This window comes from Homarus americanus, unplaced genomic scaffold (genome assembly GCF_018991925.1).
Source record: "Homarus americanus isolate GMGI-L3 unplaced genomic scaffold, GMGI_Hamer_2.0 scaffold46583, whole genome shotgun sequence".
Classification (NCBI taxonomy): Eukaryota; Metazoa; Arthropoda; class Malacostraca; order Decapoda; family Nephropidae; genus Homarus; species Homarus americanus.
Window position 1 is genome coordinate 2,511,046 of NW_024731675.1, and position 15,637 is coordinate 2,526,682.

The window sequence follows — 15,637 nt, forward strand, 5'->3', positions numbered from 1 at the left end:
GGAGCGTTTTCATTGTGATTTTTTGGTGTTAAGACATTAAAGGCCTGACATGTTGATTAGCTCCCTCACTCACTTACTCTCTTTCTCTCTATCTACCTAATTATCTATCTATCAATCTTTCTACAAACTGAGATAAAGAGGACACCATAACAATGCCCCCCCCCCTCCTCCAGACCAAAACAAGACGACCCCCTCCACCCACCTCCTCTCTCACCCCCTCTCACCTCCTCTCTCACTCTCTCACCCCCTACGTCACTTCCTCCTCAAACAGGGACCATTAGCTACTTTATTAATGGTCTTGTTCCTCCTACAAGCTGAGACAATAAGGGCGCAGTGGTTGTGGTAGGTCAGGCCATCACTACCGCAGACAAGGTCCCTCTCGGTGTCCTCACAATAACGTGGACAAGGGGGCGGTACTGCTTCTAAGGGGGGAAAAGGAGGGAATGGGGGTTAAATTAAGGGGTGGTAGGTGAAATAAGGGAGAATTAAGGGGTAAAATAAGGAAATAGGGGTGGATTAAAGGGCAAAATAAGGAGTTTTTCACACGTTTGTAATTAAGGGTTAAAGGGTGGGAAGGGGGAAGCATTCTAAGGGGCACTATTACCTAATGGAAAGGGGGAAGGGCGAGGGAACCTAAGGGGTAGTGTTAGTTAATGGATGGGAATAAATGGGATGCTATCAAAGCTTCTACTCGCTAAGGGATGAGGCTAAGGGGGAGTTTAATGGGTGAAGCTAAGGGGTAAGGCTAAGGGGTAAGACTAATGGGTGAGGCTAAGGGGTGAAGTTAAGGGGTGAGGCTAAGGGGTGAGGCTAAGGGGTGAAGCTAAGGGGTGAAGCTAAGGGGTGAAGTTAAGAGGTGAGGCTAAGGGGTGTGGTTAAGGGGTGAAGCTAAGAGGCGAAGCTAAGGGGTGAATTACTACATTAAACTGTACTAAGGGGGTAAAGGGTTGGTGCTATGGGTAAAGGGGGGTGCTAGCTGTGCTGATTCCAATGGCTTTGCTGACGTTCAATAGCTGGTGCTGACATTAATAGCTGCTGGTGCTGACATTATTATAGCTTTTGGGTGCTGACATCATTAGCTGGTGCTGATTTTGAGAGCCTTTGGTGCTGACACTAGTAGCTTGGGCTGACTACGCTGGTTATGCTGATGATAGCTGTGCTGACATCGTTTAAAGTGCTGATACCACTTGTTTGTGCTGACTCCAATGTGCTGATTATCGTTCAAGGTGCTGATATTAGCCGTGCTGACATCGGTTCCTGTGCTGACATCCTCAGCTGTGAGTGACGTGCTGACAGCGTGCCCAGTGCTGACTCTAATGCTCTATAAGAGAAGATTATATAGGAATTATATGGGTGTAATTATATATCATGTGAACAGACACAGAACAAACAATACAATAATCCTTCCCTCTTAACAATAAATAAAATACTAAATTAATTAAATGCACAAACATATAAAAAAAATTAATTACGATTAAATTCATCTTTTTATCTAATTTTACCTACGAAAGGAAAATAAATTCTTGAAGTCACGAGCAGACATCCTTCCTCCTCGACGTCTGAAGGGTATAGTAATTACAAACACACTTACGACAACAAACGCACTTACGACAACAAACGCACTTACGACGGCAAACGCACTTACGACAACAAACGCACTTACGACAACAAACGCACTTACGACGGCAAACACACTTACGACAAGCTCCATCATTGAGTTTGAGAAGACCCTTATTGAAACAGGTAGCAGCTTCCAATTTACAGGGATTCTGATACGTCACGCCATTACTGCCACACACAGGTTGAGAAACATCTGTACACGTCACTTCACAAGCTCTACGCCTCTGTTGTGCTGGGGTGAGAGAGAGAGGTTGTGATAGATGAGATTATAGCTTATTATTATTGGTTTTTTTTATAGTTATGGGGGTTATTGGTGGGGTTGTAAGGCATTATAACATCAATAACAACCGTAGGGATATATTCTAACACCCCCCAACAAGACGACTTACAACACTCAGAGATGTCGACTTTTCTGATAGCGTTATCCTTGCATCGTGCCACGGCCAGGAAACAATCATTCTCATATATCTTGCCATCGTTTCCACACACTGGTTCATTATCTCTATAGCAGTCGATGTTACAGTCCTTAGCTGGAAAATATACGATTGGTTAGGTTAGGTTAGCTTTGGTTAGGTTGGGTTGGGTTAGGTTAGTTTTTTATTCAAAGTTACGTACATTCTTGAGTATAGAGTTAATTATCTCTGTCACACACACACACACACACACTCACCGCACGCACGCACGCACGCACACACACTCACCGCACGCACACACACTCACCGCACGCGCACACACACACACACACACACACTCACCGCACACTCCATCATTCTTCTTCGTCAAGGATAGATTATTCGTGCGACACTTGACCAGGTTCAGCTTGCAGTCTGACCCGTACACAAGGCCGTCATTACCACACACAGGCTGGAACCCGGGTAGGCAACTGTCGGGGCAGTCTTTCCCTGTCACGACGGCAGCTGAAGCCCCCTGGGAGGATTGGACAGAAGGCAGGGAGAGAACGACAGGCTTTCCAATCGGAATAGAAGAGGAGGAGGAGGAGGAGGAGGCAACTGTGGATTAAAAAAAACATTTGCTATTATTTATCACAGGTTTTCTCTTCACTTGTAAACAAACAAAACAAACACCTGTTTATATTCCACCACTTGTAAACAGATGTAGAAAGTGTTTGTTGACAGATAATTGTAGACAAATTTAGATACTACTTGGCATTCCTTACTATTTATCTATTCCTTGAGTTAAGAGAAAAAAATTACCTTACGATGTTTTGAAAAACTGACACTGATCGTAGATGTCAAAGGAGAATTCAGTGGAAGGTTTAGTTATAAGTCTGTATAATATTTCACGAGTGCAATGGCCTTGGCTAAAAGGGAAATTGTTATCTTTAGAATCTTTTAAGAATCTTTGAGAATCTCGATATATACAACAGACTATAAAAAAAACTCTTATGTTATGGAAATAAAACTAGATGAGAATATTTAACTATTAAACTACAAGAAATTATAGTCCCACGTATCTAGCAAAATCTGGGACTATTTTTTGTGTTTGCTCACCACAAACTCCTTCATATCTCACAGCGATCTCTTTGTTTCTACAGGCAGCGATTTCTTGTTCACATCTGTTATCATATGTGACGCCGTTGGTACCACACACAGGGCGGTATGTGCTGCCGCAGTCCTTGTGACAGTTCTGATCTCCCTCTGTTGGGATTTAGTAGAGTTAGTCATAAAAATAGCACATTTTCTTTGGTGGGGTTTAGTTACCGATTAATAGAAAACGGTACTTCTTAGATGGGTAGCTATATCATTTTATATAATTTCTTCTTTATAGTGCTCTCTTTCTCTCTCTCTTCCATCAGTCAAAACAGCAATTAAAATACAAAACTAACTCACCACACACTCCTCTCCTCACTGCAGTTATCCCCCGCCCGCCTGAGTTGCGGTTTCTACAGCTTGCAGCTTCCAGAATACACTTGTTGTTGTAGGTGCGGCCGTCACTACCGCAGAAAGGCTCGTAGATTTTGGTGCACTCATCCTTACAGACCGTAGTGGACAAGGCAATTTCGGATGGGAATGATTCTGGTGTATTTGAAGCTGTAGGGGAGAAGTAGAGAGGAATGAGAGGGGTGTGAGTGGGGTTGGTTAGGTCTTGAGATCAACATGAGTGGGAATGTAAGAGCAATACAGTTAATTAACATATACCTCCTTCCCTTCCTTTTTCCTCATCTTTTCCCTTTCTCGCCCCTCCCCTTCCTTTCTCGCCCCTCCCCTCCTATCATACTCACTACAGGGGCCATCATTCTTCTTCTCAAGGCGGGGGTTGGCACATAAAGCTCTCTTGAAGGTGCAGGAGTTCCTATAGACCACGTTGTCAGAGCCACAGATAGGCCGCACCGAATCAGGGCAGTCCATTCGGCAAAGTCTTGTTTCAGCTGTGGAGTAGAGGAGTTTACTTGAGTTATCGCTGAATGAGATCTCGTTTTCTTTGGTTTTCTTTTGATTTTTTTGTTTCCGTTTTCTTTGAATATTATTTACTCTCTCTCTCTCTCTCTCAATAATATATAAAACAATACAAATAATCATAAATAAACAAATATAACTAATTACTGATAATAATCTTCATACAATTAGTTACCAGACAAACAGACAGGCAGACAAACAGACAGGCAGACAGACAGACAGGCAGACAGACAGACGGACATCTACAATACCTCGAGTCCTAAGAGTTTCGAAAATTGTCGCCAATGTGTCCAATTTCTCAGCTCCTGTGAACATAAAGAAGCACTGGCTGAAGCAATGACTGAAGCAACTGATTGAAGCACTAATTGAATATAGAAGCACTGGTTGACTATGGGGCCACTGGCTGAAGCACAGACTGAAGAAACAACGACTGAAGCACTAGTTGACTGATGAAGACCTGCTGAAGCACCGAGAGGCACGCAAGCACCTCTGAATGGTAAGACATAGCTAAGGTGAAGCACTTAAACGCTAAACTGAAGCACTTGTAGATATAATGAGGCACTTAAAAGCTAAACTGAAGCACTTGTAGATATAATGAGGCACTTAAAAGCTAAACTGAAGCACTTGTAGATATAATGAGGCACTTAAAAGCTAAACTGAAGCACTTGTAGATATAATGAGGCACTTCAAAGCTAAACTGAAGCACTTGTAGATATAATGAGGCACTTAAAAGCTAAACTGAAGCACTTGAAGATATAATGAGGCACTTCAAAGCAATGCTGAAGCACTTAAAAGCTATAATGATTCCGTTTATTTAGCTGCCTGTATGTATGTTAGTCAATCCTCCTGAATGATGGTGGTGGTAGCAGTGGTGGTAGTGGTGGTAGCAGTGGTGGTAGTGGTGGTAGCAGTGGTGGTGGTGGTAGTGGTGGTGGTGGTGGTAGTGGTGGTGGTGGCGGTGGTGGTGGTGGTGGTGCAGTGGTGGTGGTGGTGGTGGGTGGTGGTGGTAGCAGTGGTGGTGTGTGGTGGTGGTGGTGGCGGTGGTGGTGGTGGTGGTGGCGGTGGTGGTGGCGGTGGTGGTGGTGGTAGCAGTGGTAGTAGCAGTGGTGGTGGTGGTGTGGTAGCAGTGGTGGTGGTGGAAAGAGAGGTGTGGTGTATGGTGGTATGGTGGTGGTAGCAGTGGTGGTGGTGGTGGTGGTGGCAGCAGTGGTGGTGGTGGCGTGGGTATGGTGGTGGTGATGGTGGTGGTGGTGGAAGTGGTGGTGGTATGGTGGTGGTGGTGGTGGTGGTGGTGGTGGTAGCAGTGGTGGCAGGAAAGGGCAGGTGGTGGCGGTGGTGGTGGTGGTGCGTGGTGGTGGTATGGGTGGTGGCAGGAGAGCAGAGCAGTGAGTGGTGGTGGCAGCAGTGCAGGTGGTGGTAGCAGGGTAGCAGTGGTGGTGGTGGCGGTGGTGGTGGCGGTGGCGGTGGTGGTGGTGGTGGTGGTGAGCAGTGGTGGTGGTAGCAGTGGTGGTGGCAGTGGTGTTGGTGGTGGTGGGCAAGGAGTGGTGGTGGTGGTAGTGGGCATGTTGGTGGTGGTGGTGGTGGTGGTGGTAGGGCAGCAGTGTTGCGTGGTGGTGGTGGTAGCAGTGGTGGTGGTAGCAGTGGTGGTGGCGTAGTGCAGTGCTGGTGGTGGTGGCAGCAGTGGTGGTGGTGGTGGTGGTGGTGCAGTGCTGGTGGTGGTGGTGGTAGCAGTGGTGGCACTGAAATCAGGAGAGTGACTAAGAGACGGGAATACCCCCCACACACACACACAGCACACCAGGTTTAGTTTACAGGTTTATTGCAGTTTTTTTTTATTCTGTTTTATTGGTTGTGGTGTCTGTATGACTGTCTGCCTGTCTGTCTGTATGACTGTCTGCCTGTCTGTCTGTATGACTGACTGTCTGACTGTCTGTCTCTCTCAGGTAGATAGATAAAGCAGGACGGACAGATAGACAGTTAACCACAGCAACAGGTGAGCCATGAACACAATAGACACCCCTGACAGGTCCACAGACAGACAAGAGTGACAGAGAGAGCTTCATGTTCAAGGCTAGTGTGTGTGTGTGTGTGTGTGTGTGTGTGTGTGGAGGAAGAGGAGGAGGAGGAAGAGGAGGTAGCACAGGAGAAGGAGGAGGAGGAGGGGGAGGAGGGGGAGGAGGGGGAGGTAGGCAGCAAGAAGCAAAGTCCTTGAAGATAAACACGTCTCTCCTATACATAATGGGATTCCCAGGATGGTCAACACCTGACACCACATAACAGCATGACTCACTATGGTATTCCCAGGATGAACAAGGCCCAGTTAGGATTTGGTTAGGTTACGTTAAGTTTGGTTAGGATTTGGTTAGGATTTGGTTAGGTTACGTTAAGTTTGGTTAGGTTAGTGTTTATATGTACGTAAAGTTTACATACATACATACATACATAAACAGATCCAACCAATCACAAAAAGCTTATACAACAAGAGGAAATGACTAGCCAATAGGAATGCAGGTATAAATGACAACGTGGCAATCCCTCAGTAATTATATACACACAATACAACGGGTGAATTTTAGGCTTGTTGTATGACGTATTGTGGTAGGCTGGCTGTATTGTGGTAGGCTGGCTGTATTGTGGTAGGCTGGCTGTATTGTGGTAGGCTGGCTGTATTGTGGTAGGCTGGCTGTATTGTGGTAGGCTGGCTGTGTTGTGGTAGGCTGGCTGCATTGTGGTAGGCTGGTGCATTGTGGTAGGGCTGGCTGTATTGTGGGTAGGATAATGGGGTAGGCTGGCTGTGGTAGGCTGGCTGCATGGATGGCAGGCAGGTGGCCGTGTGTAGGCTGGCTGTGTTGGGTAGGCTGGCGTTGTGGGTAGGCTGGCTGTATTGTAGGTCATTGTATTGTGGTAGGCTGGCTGTATTGTGGTAGCTGGCTGTGTTGTGGCAGGCTGGCTGCATTGTGGTAGGCTGGCTGTATTGTGGTAGGCTGGCTGTATTGTGGTAGGCTGGCTGTGTTGTGGTAGGCTGGCTGTATTGTGTAGGCTGGCTGTCAGGTAGGCTGATGGTATTGTGGTAGGTGGCTGTATTGTGGTAGGCTGGCTGTATTGTGGTAGGCTGGCCAAATTGCAGTAGGCTGGCTGCATAGGTAGGCTGGCTGTATTGTGGAGGAGGAGAAGAAGAAGAAGAAGAATTTTATTCTGTATTTTCATTATTATAACCTAACCTAACCTAACCTAACCTAACACACCAACATAACTTTAAGTATTAAGTTCAATTTAGAAGTATTTCCTCGGATGCGTCTCATTTAAAATAACCTTGGGGTGAAGATAATGCTATACCTATTGTTCAAGGGATATTTATCAAGGCCGAAAATCCCATGATAATCTAATGGGATGAGGGACCTAGAAGGGGTGTTTGTGTCTTTGTGGTACCTGTACTTGTATCTGTGAGGCGAACTACAACGCCAGTGTGGGCAGAAAGCGAGCGAAAGATCGTCTGGTAATACCTTTTAGATTTTTCACACCCACCATCCGTCTGTGGAACGCCAGGCGCTAGTGATTGCTCGTACAGGTGAAGGTGTACTTACCTGGGGTACACCACAGCCAGACTCGCCAACAGGAGAACTCCCGAGAGCTTCGCCAGACGTACCATCGCTCGTGTGTTGTATCGTAAGCTCCGAAACCTCAGAGAGAGAGATTATTATTAGAATTGTTGTAGTTGCAGTAATTGTGGCAGTAGTTGTGGTAGTAGTAGTAGTAGTTGCAGTAGTACTTGTTGTAGTTGTAGTAGTTGTGGTAGTAGTAGTAGTTGTAGTTGAAAACTCGTATAGGAATCCATCAGACCTCTATATAGTAAACAACAAGGCTCTAAGAGGTGATACCATCCTACAGTCAACTAGGGAACAACACAGGGGGACCCTGTTGCAATGGCAATGTACAATAATAGGCCTAACAGTGCTCCAAAAACACAATAAAATTTGAAACAACTGAGGTCAAGCAGGTGGCATACGCTGATGACCTTACAGGAGCAGGAAAGTGGAGGGATCAAAAGTGGTGGGACTGGTAACATCACGAGGCCCACAAGTAGGGTACCACCCAACGCCAGCAAGTCCTTCCTCATTGTGAAGCAAGAACATTATGAACGGGCAATGGAGGTGTTCATGGAAGTGAGGGCCAAAATAGCTAAGGACGGCCAAAGACACCTAGGAGCAGTAATCGGCACTACGGACTCAAGACCGAATACGCAACGAAAGGTGAATGAGTGTTGAAATCCAAGCCTGTCTGAGATTGCCAACACAGAGCCACATGCGGCATTCACCCATGAAGTCGAGCATCGCTGAACTACCTGATGCACTATCCCTGATATCGGACCCTCCTCCACCCTCTGGAAGAAGCTATCAAAGGCCAATTTCTATTCCCAAATTAGTGAAACACCCTGACTTAACCCCAGCAGAAAGTTCACTCTGCACTACCACCGAGACTGGGAGGAATGGGACTGACAATAACAGAAGAGATTGCTGCCACCGAACACCAAAACTCAGAAGTTCACGGCAGCCCCCACGGACCACATACTAGCTCAGAACACAACAGGGAGGTGGATACCAGTGAAGTAAACAAGATTGGAAGGTCCATTACGACAGAACGACAGCACGGCCAAATGATAAGTTACAGCAACTATTGCTGCAAGTACCAGAAAATTTGAAAAAAGTAGCTATACCGCAGGAGGTGGGCGCCTCGAACTGGTTAACAACGTTACCGGTGAGGGCAAATGGTTTCAGTCTCAATAAACAAGAATTTACAGATGCCATTGTTCTAAGGCATGGTCGGCCAGTAGAAGGTTTGCCCTCCCAATGCGTGTGCAGGCCCGTCCTTAAGGGGGGCGAACAGGGCGACCGCCAAGGCCCTGCGCATGGGACCCCTGCGGGCCCAGCACTAGACCCAGTGACCTGGACATTACCTGTTGACTGGTTAATCTGACCTGACGGCTTACGCCACCATCGCAACCGTGACTTTACCATCCATAGCGAGAGTCCTGGCGGTTGGTGGGGTTCCCTGACTGCTAACCTGGGGCCCCGCAGTGGCTGAGTTGCCCCGGGCCCCGCACCCTCCTAGGGACGGCCCTGAGTGTGTGGCTCTACCTATGACGTCGATCACGCCATGGTGTGCGAGAAAGGGGTCTTCATATGCATGACGAAGTAAGGGACCTTACAGCAAATATCGCCTAAATATTTAATACCCGGTTTATTTCAACTAAAAGTTAACATATCTAATGTTAACCTAATTCCCCCCCCCTCAAGGTAGCGTTAGTGTTCAATCATCAGGTGAAATAAACGGGGGTGTTCAATCTTCAGGTGATCCGGAATTAACTTCAATCCACTTCTCCACACTATTTACCTATCCACTTTATCTTGTGTTGAACTCAGTCGTCCTGGGATTAACATTATACCCTTGTTCATTTTTTACCCCATCCACTTATTATCCACACATCCTCTTTACCAATCCACTTTCTTTCTCCCTATCCACACATTATATTCATCTATCCAATGATCTATCCTTCTATCCACATATTATCCATTACTTTCTATTCACATTATCCAATTTTTCCTTTGTTTAGTATTCAAAAGTTGTCCGTCCTGGGATTAGTATTCTACCCCGCGTCTCTATCTAGGGGTCGCAAGGTCAAGATGATAATAATAATAACAATAATAATAATAATAATAATATTTATTTTTGTCTCTAACCGTCACTAAGTTAAGATTCTAATTAAGGAGAGTTATGGGCCTTCTGACGGTCTATGGGTATTAATTTCGTGTTTAGGTTAAGATTCACAGTTAATTCTTTGTTTAATAAGGTAAAATTTATTTTTAGAGCGTTTGTGAAGGCTGAACCAGGATAAAGCAGGGTTCAACCCAGAAGGGGGGGGATAAACTGATACTCAACATGGAAAAATAAAGATTTTCAGTATTATATGCATATTATTTTGAATGCACTTTTTGAGGCAGACAATCTTGGAAAGGAGGAGGGAAATGACATCCTGACATATGGTGAAAGGGGGTGCAGGGGCAAACAAGGTTGAGGAACCACTGTAGTAAAGGGATAACGAGCCTAAGAGAGAATTGTTATAAATATCACTTTTAAGAACCAACATATATAACTAACATTTCTTAACACATGTGATCTTTTTAACACCACAAAAACACTTTAACAAACTTATTGTTAAACCAAGTTTGTGAAAGAGAGGTCAGGCCATTAACTAGCCTCAAAACGTTATATTAACAACAAACACACCCATCCCATGTATAATTACTCCAAAATGTTAAATAGCCTTCAAACAACATCATAATAGTGTATTCTGTCACCGTTTCACCTGCGCACTCCACCACACCCATGCCTGCACAAGACTGAAGCTCGAGCCAAATGAACTCTTAAAAACCCCGACCCTAAGTTCCAGATTCCCATTTAAAATATCTAATACCTTATTTCCTCGACTAATATATAATTATAGAAATTCCCAACGTTTATATTAATTATTCTAGTTAATTAATTTATTTTGATTTATATTAATGTGTATTTTGTGTTTTTTCTCTTATTTATTAATGGTGTTGTACAGTATGCTTATCATGCGTACAGCATTTTCACCAAGCATTGGGTTCAGAAATTCTTAATAATACTTTTATTTTATTTTTATCTTTGGAAAGCTTCTGCCTGCTGGCCCAGATGTCTTTGGGAGCGACGGAAATGGGACGGCGCTAACTGGGGAACCCTGCGCTCGGTTAAGGTCACCTGGGGACACCTGCTGCCCGTAATTACCAAGTGGCACCTCAACACCCAGGACTGATGAAACATACGTCTTTATACTGTTAAAATTATTATACACGCCATATATATAAACACTTTATACCTTCAAAACGATATATAATTTAACTTTAGTCAATTTTTAACTAAACGTAGATAAACAATGTTAAAAATGAGTATATGAAATCAATAAGTCACTAAAATGGTCAGGTAATCTTCTGTTTAGGTAATTTAAATAAACGTATCGTCTTTATAAGATATTATTATTGTCACAGGATTAGAAAAAAGGTTGTGGGGTTCGGGATCTTTGGTTCACACTCAGGATAGTGGAGAACGAAACTCTGATGCTCTCTGTATACATGTTGTATTGGATGTACAATGCAGCTTGGTGCTGGGAAGGCAGCGTGGTTACAAGCGTGATGTAGAGAGCTGGTTGGTGGGGTCTCAGAGGAGGACCAGCTTGTGGGTCGCCATGCTCGCCGGCAGAACCGGGGAGCCGCCAGGCAGGAGGAGGAGGCGAGGGCCGCCAGGCAGGGCAGAGGTGTTAGTTGCTGCGGCTGTAGCTGAAGAGGCAGGTCACCACGAGGTCAGGTCTTAAATAGCGAGTAGGCGTGAAAGCAACAGTTGACCTCCGTGATGTATGGCGCTGGTGTGCCAGACCACGAGGCATACACTGAAATTCGTGGGGTCGACTACTCAGACAACAGAGTTTGTAGAGTAATCAACTACAAGATAATACAGCAATTGTTTATAAAGATTATATAATATAAAACAATCCCTAACTGGCATCTAAATTTAAATAAGAAAAAGACTCACTCACACTCTTCGAATATAATGTTATCAATTTTACAACTATTTCAATAATATCTCTTCTTTGGTTATTAAATATAAAACTAACTCAGGTTAAATTCAAGAGAATATAATTCAATTTATTATGATAAATGGTGTTCCTGACATCAACAGGGAGGCGGGCAGCCACGCTGAAGTCCATAGAAACAGGAATTTATATTAGAGGAACTACCAAAACACCTGCCTTGTGGTTTAATAATTATTTGTATTGGCCGTTTCTTCCTCAATTATCACCAGAAGATGTCTGTGGGTGTTTTACTACCTGGATATTAGTTGAATCTTTGTTATGTAAGGGTTATGAGGTCAATGTTAGTGGGTTAATGTTATTTCTGGTGCGTGTGTGTGTGTGTGTGTGTGTACAGGTCTATAGGATACGTTCATAGTCTGTGTATGTATTGACTTCTCCTGCATACACATACACACATACACTTCCATAACAACACATCAACGTATCTAGTTAAGGTAGAGTCTCAGGGTAATTTTAACGCCATTTTTGGACATTCATTTTGTGTTATGGACTAAAATAATAACAGAAGTGTTCTTACGCCTCCAATCACGAGAACCAGTTAACAGGTGAATTAATTCTGCCAACCAAGGCTGCAATCACCATGACGACCCGGATCCTGGCTAGATGTGTTCAAGATATTATATAAATGGACTACTCTAAGGGGTGGGTGGAGGGTGTGGAGGGTGGGTGGATGAGTGTAAATGGGTGGAGAGAATAACAAACATGGATGTAAAGAGGTGCATCATTCTGCCAGACCAGTTTATTATCAATAAAAAAACACTGTTATGGGGTTTCCAAACTAAGTTCTTATTTAGCAGAATATTTTTAGAACTAACAACCCAACTACCACCCCTCGTAACGATCAGAGACACCATTCATATCCTTCCCAAAATCAACAACACACGAATTTAATCATTTTTTAAGTTCCCCTATGTAATATTACTGGATTATTTCCTATTTCCGGTTTATGAAATGAGATACCCCCCTTTACTCTTCTCAAGGTTGTGGGCGTGCGTGTGTTGTGTGTGTTTGTGTGTGTGTGTGTGTGTTTTATGTATGTTTGTGTGTGTGTGTGTTTGTGTGTGTGTGTGTGTGTGTGTTTGTGTGTGTGTTTGTGTGTGTGTTTGTATTTGTGTGTGTGTGTGTGTGTGTGTGTGTGTGTATCTATTATGTTTGTTTTGTTTATATTATCCATGTGTTTGTGTACATGTATAAGTATTTTGGATTCTACATATGTATGTATGTATGTATGTATGTATTGTTGACCTTGAAGAACATCCTTGTCTCAGTCACGAACCAGAAGTGGGAACCGACCCAGTGATCTCACCTTTTTACCACACGTAACCCCAACCACCCAACCACTCAACCACTCAAACAACCAACTAAGGAAGGTTAATCAATAGAACTTAACTGTAATTACCACTTGCTTCCAATCTCCACTCATGATATCTTTATAAACAAGAATTTTTGTTAATTTTTCATATTTTGTCGTTATTTTATTATTTTATTTTATTTTTTCTCATTTTTATAATTTGTACATATTTTTGTATTTTTATTAATTTTGGTTTAATATTTTTTCATATTTTTTATTAATTTTCTTAATATTTTTTCTTATTTTTTACTAATTTTTTCATATATTTTCGTATTTTTACTATTTTTTCATATATTTCGTATTTTTACTTTAGTCTTTGTAAGTATAAATATATATGAAATAGATCGTTTATGAATGATACTATTTTGGAGGGTAACATTATAAAATCTTCCCAGGACACGTTTACCTTATAGCAAGTCTATCCTGTTAACCGTTTGTCTATATCCTGACGCATAAATATATCCTGGGTTAGTTCAGTGTATGCCCAGTACTTGTCAACAGTGTATAACAGAGAGTCATACATACCCAGTACTTGTCAACAGTGTGTAACAGAGAGTCAGTACATGCCCAGTACTTGTCAACAAGTGTTAACAGAAGTCAGTATACCAGTACTTGTAACAGTAGTGTAACAGAGAGTCAGTACATACCCAGTACTTGTAAGCAGTGTGTAACAGAGTCAATTACATGTACTGTATCAGCAATAATGTAACAGAGAGCCAGTACATGCCCAGTTTATCAACAGTGTGTAACAGAGGCAGTACATACCCAGTACTTGTCAACAGTGTGTAACAGAGCCAGTACATGCCCAGTGCTTGTCAACAGTGTGTAACAGAGGCCAGTATACCCAGTACTTGTCAACAGTGTAACAGAGAGCCAGTACATGCAGTACTTGTCAACAGTAGTGTAACAGAGAGCCAGTACATGCCCAGTACATCAACTGTGTAACAGAGAACCAGTACATGCAAGTATGTCAACAGTGTGTAACAGAAAGTCAGTACATGCCCAGTACTTATCAGCAGTGTGTAACAGAGAGTCAGTACATGCCCAGTACTTTTAACGGTGTGTAACAGAGAATGATATGCCCAGTACTTGTCAACATGTGTAACAGAGAACAAGTACATGCAGTACTTGTTAACAGTGTGTAACAGAGTCAGTACATGAGATACTGTCAACAGTGTGTAACAAGAGCCAATTTGTAGTTTGTTAACGGTGTATAACAGAAGTCAGTATATGCAGTGTATCGGCAATTGTTAACAGAGTAATATATGCAGTACTTGTCAACGGTGTGTAACAGGGCAGTACATGCCCAGTACTTGTCAACAGTAATAGTAACAGAGCCAGTACATGCCAGTACTTGTCAACAGTGTGTAACAGAGTCAGTACATGCCCAGTACTTGCCAACAGTGTGTAACAGAGAGAGAGAATACATGCCCACAATGCCAACAGTTCCTAATAGAGACGCGAACGATTCCAAGGCAGCTAACAGGCCGATTAGTATGAAGAAAAAATAAAGTTAATGCACTCGCTATAAAACACAATCAGAAAAGAAAAATTGAATGATTTACCTTTAAATATGTTCATTTTCTCTTATTAACTCATAGAAAACGGACTTAAATAATCATCGAATGAAATTAAATGCGGGACTTAAATAACTTTGAATGAGATTAAATGCGAGAATTAAATAACTTTGAATGAATTTAAAGGTGTTACCGTAGTATTACACAGACCAACTTTAATTAAATCGCTAACAATAACAGTAACAATAACAATACCACGTGGCTAACGAGCTGATCAGTGGCGAAGAGGATAAAGTGACAATAATAATAATAATAATAATATGGGTCATTTGCCGGAAAAGTCATAGAAGAAAAGTGTCTTAGAATTATCTGAACTATTGACTGTAAAGATTAAATTATCGACATTAGTTAATAATAATAATAATAATAATAATAATAATAATAATAATAATAATAATAATAATAATAATAATAATAATATAATAAAATGAAAAAAAAAAAAAAAAAAAAAAAAAAAAAAAAAAAAAAAATAATAGTGTGTATTGATGTGTGTGTGTGTGGTGTGTGTGTGTGTGTGTGTGGTGGTAGTGTGGTACAGTGGTTGTATTGTGTGTGTGTGTGTGTGTGTGTGTGTCGTGTGTGTGTGTGTGTGTGTGTGTGTGTGTGTGTGTGTGTGTGACGTGTGTGTGTGTGTGTGTGTGTGTGTGTGTGTGTTATTGTGTGTGTGTGTGTGTGTGTGTGTGTTATTATCATTATTATTATTATTATTATTATTATTATTATTATTATTATATTTATTAATATTATTATTATTATTATCATTATTATTATTATTATTATTATTATTATTATTATTATTATTATTATTATTATTATTATTATCATTATTATTATTATGTATCTAACTCAGGATTGGGCTATATTAAGAAATTAACCTTTGATATAGAAAATATCATAAACAAGTTAACGTAATGGAACTAAAGTCAATTTTTGCAGAATAAATGTTACGTTACAGATTATGAGCCAAAATTTGATAAGAATAAATGGGTTTGGGGATTATTAT

The 15,637-nt window shown here is 42.2% G+C and overlaps 1 protein-coding gene across 2 annotated transcripts; it reads right to left on the reverse strand.

The window, feature by feature from the left end:
* Positions 1 to 468: 468 nt before the first annotated feature.
* On the reverse strand, positions 469 to 7,745 carry LOC121867782 (agrin-like). 2 transcript variants are annotated; one of them, XM_042367882.1, is made up of 8 exons: positions 7,624 to 7,745; positions 3,863 to 4,012; positions 3,471 to 3,671; positions 3,132 to 3,278; positions 2,376 to 2,630; positions 2,010 to 2,150; positions 1,700 to 1,852; positions 469 to 1,321 (listed from the first exon to the last, which is right to left on the reverse strand). In XM_042367882.1, exons 2-8 carry the CDS (start codon positions 3,987 to 3,989, stop codon positions 1,314 to 1,316), a joined length of 1,032 nt encoding a protein of 343 aa, XP_042223816.1. In that variant the 5' UTR covers positions 3,990 to 4,012; positions 7,624 to 7,745; the 3' UTR covers positions 469 to 1,313. The 2 variants fall into 2 exon arrangements, with proteins under 2 accessions (XP_042223816.1, XP_042223815.1); XM_042367881.1 differs by lacking the exon at positions 7,624 to 7,745 and adding an exon at positions 7,541 to 7,580 and having other exon boundaries at positions 3,863 to 4,009.
* Between the last annotated feature and the right edge of the window lie 7,892 nt (positions 7,746 to 15,637).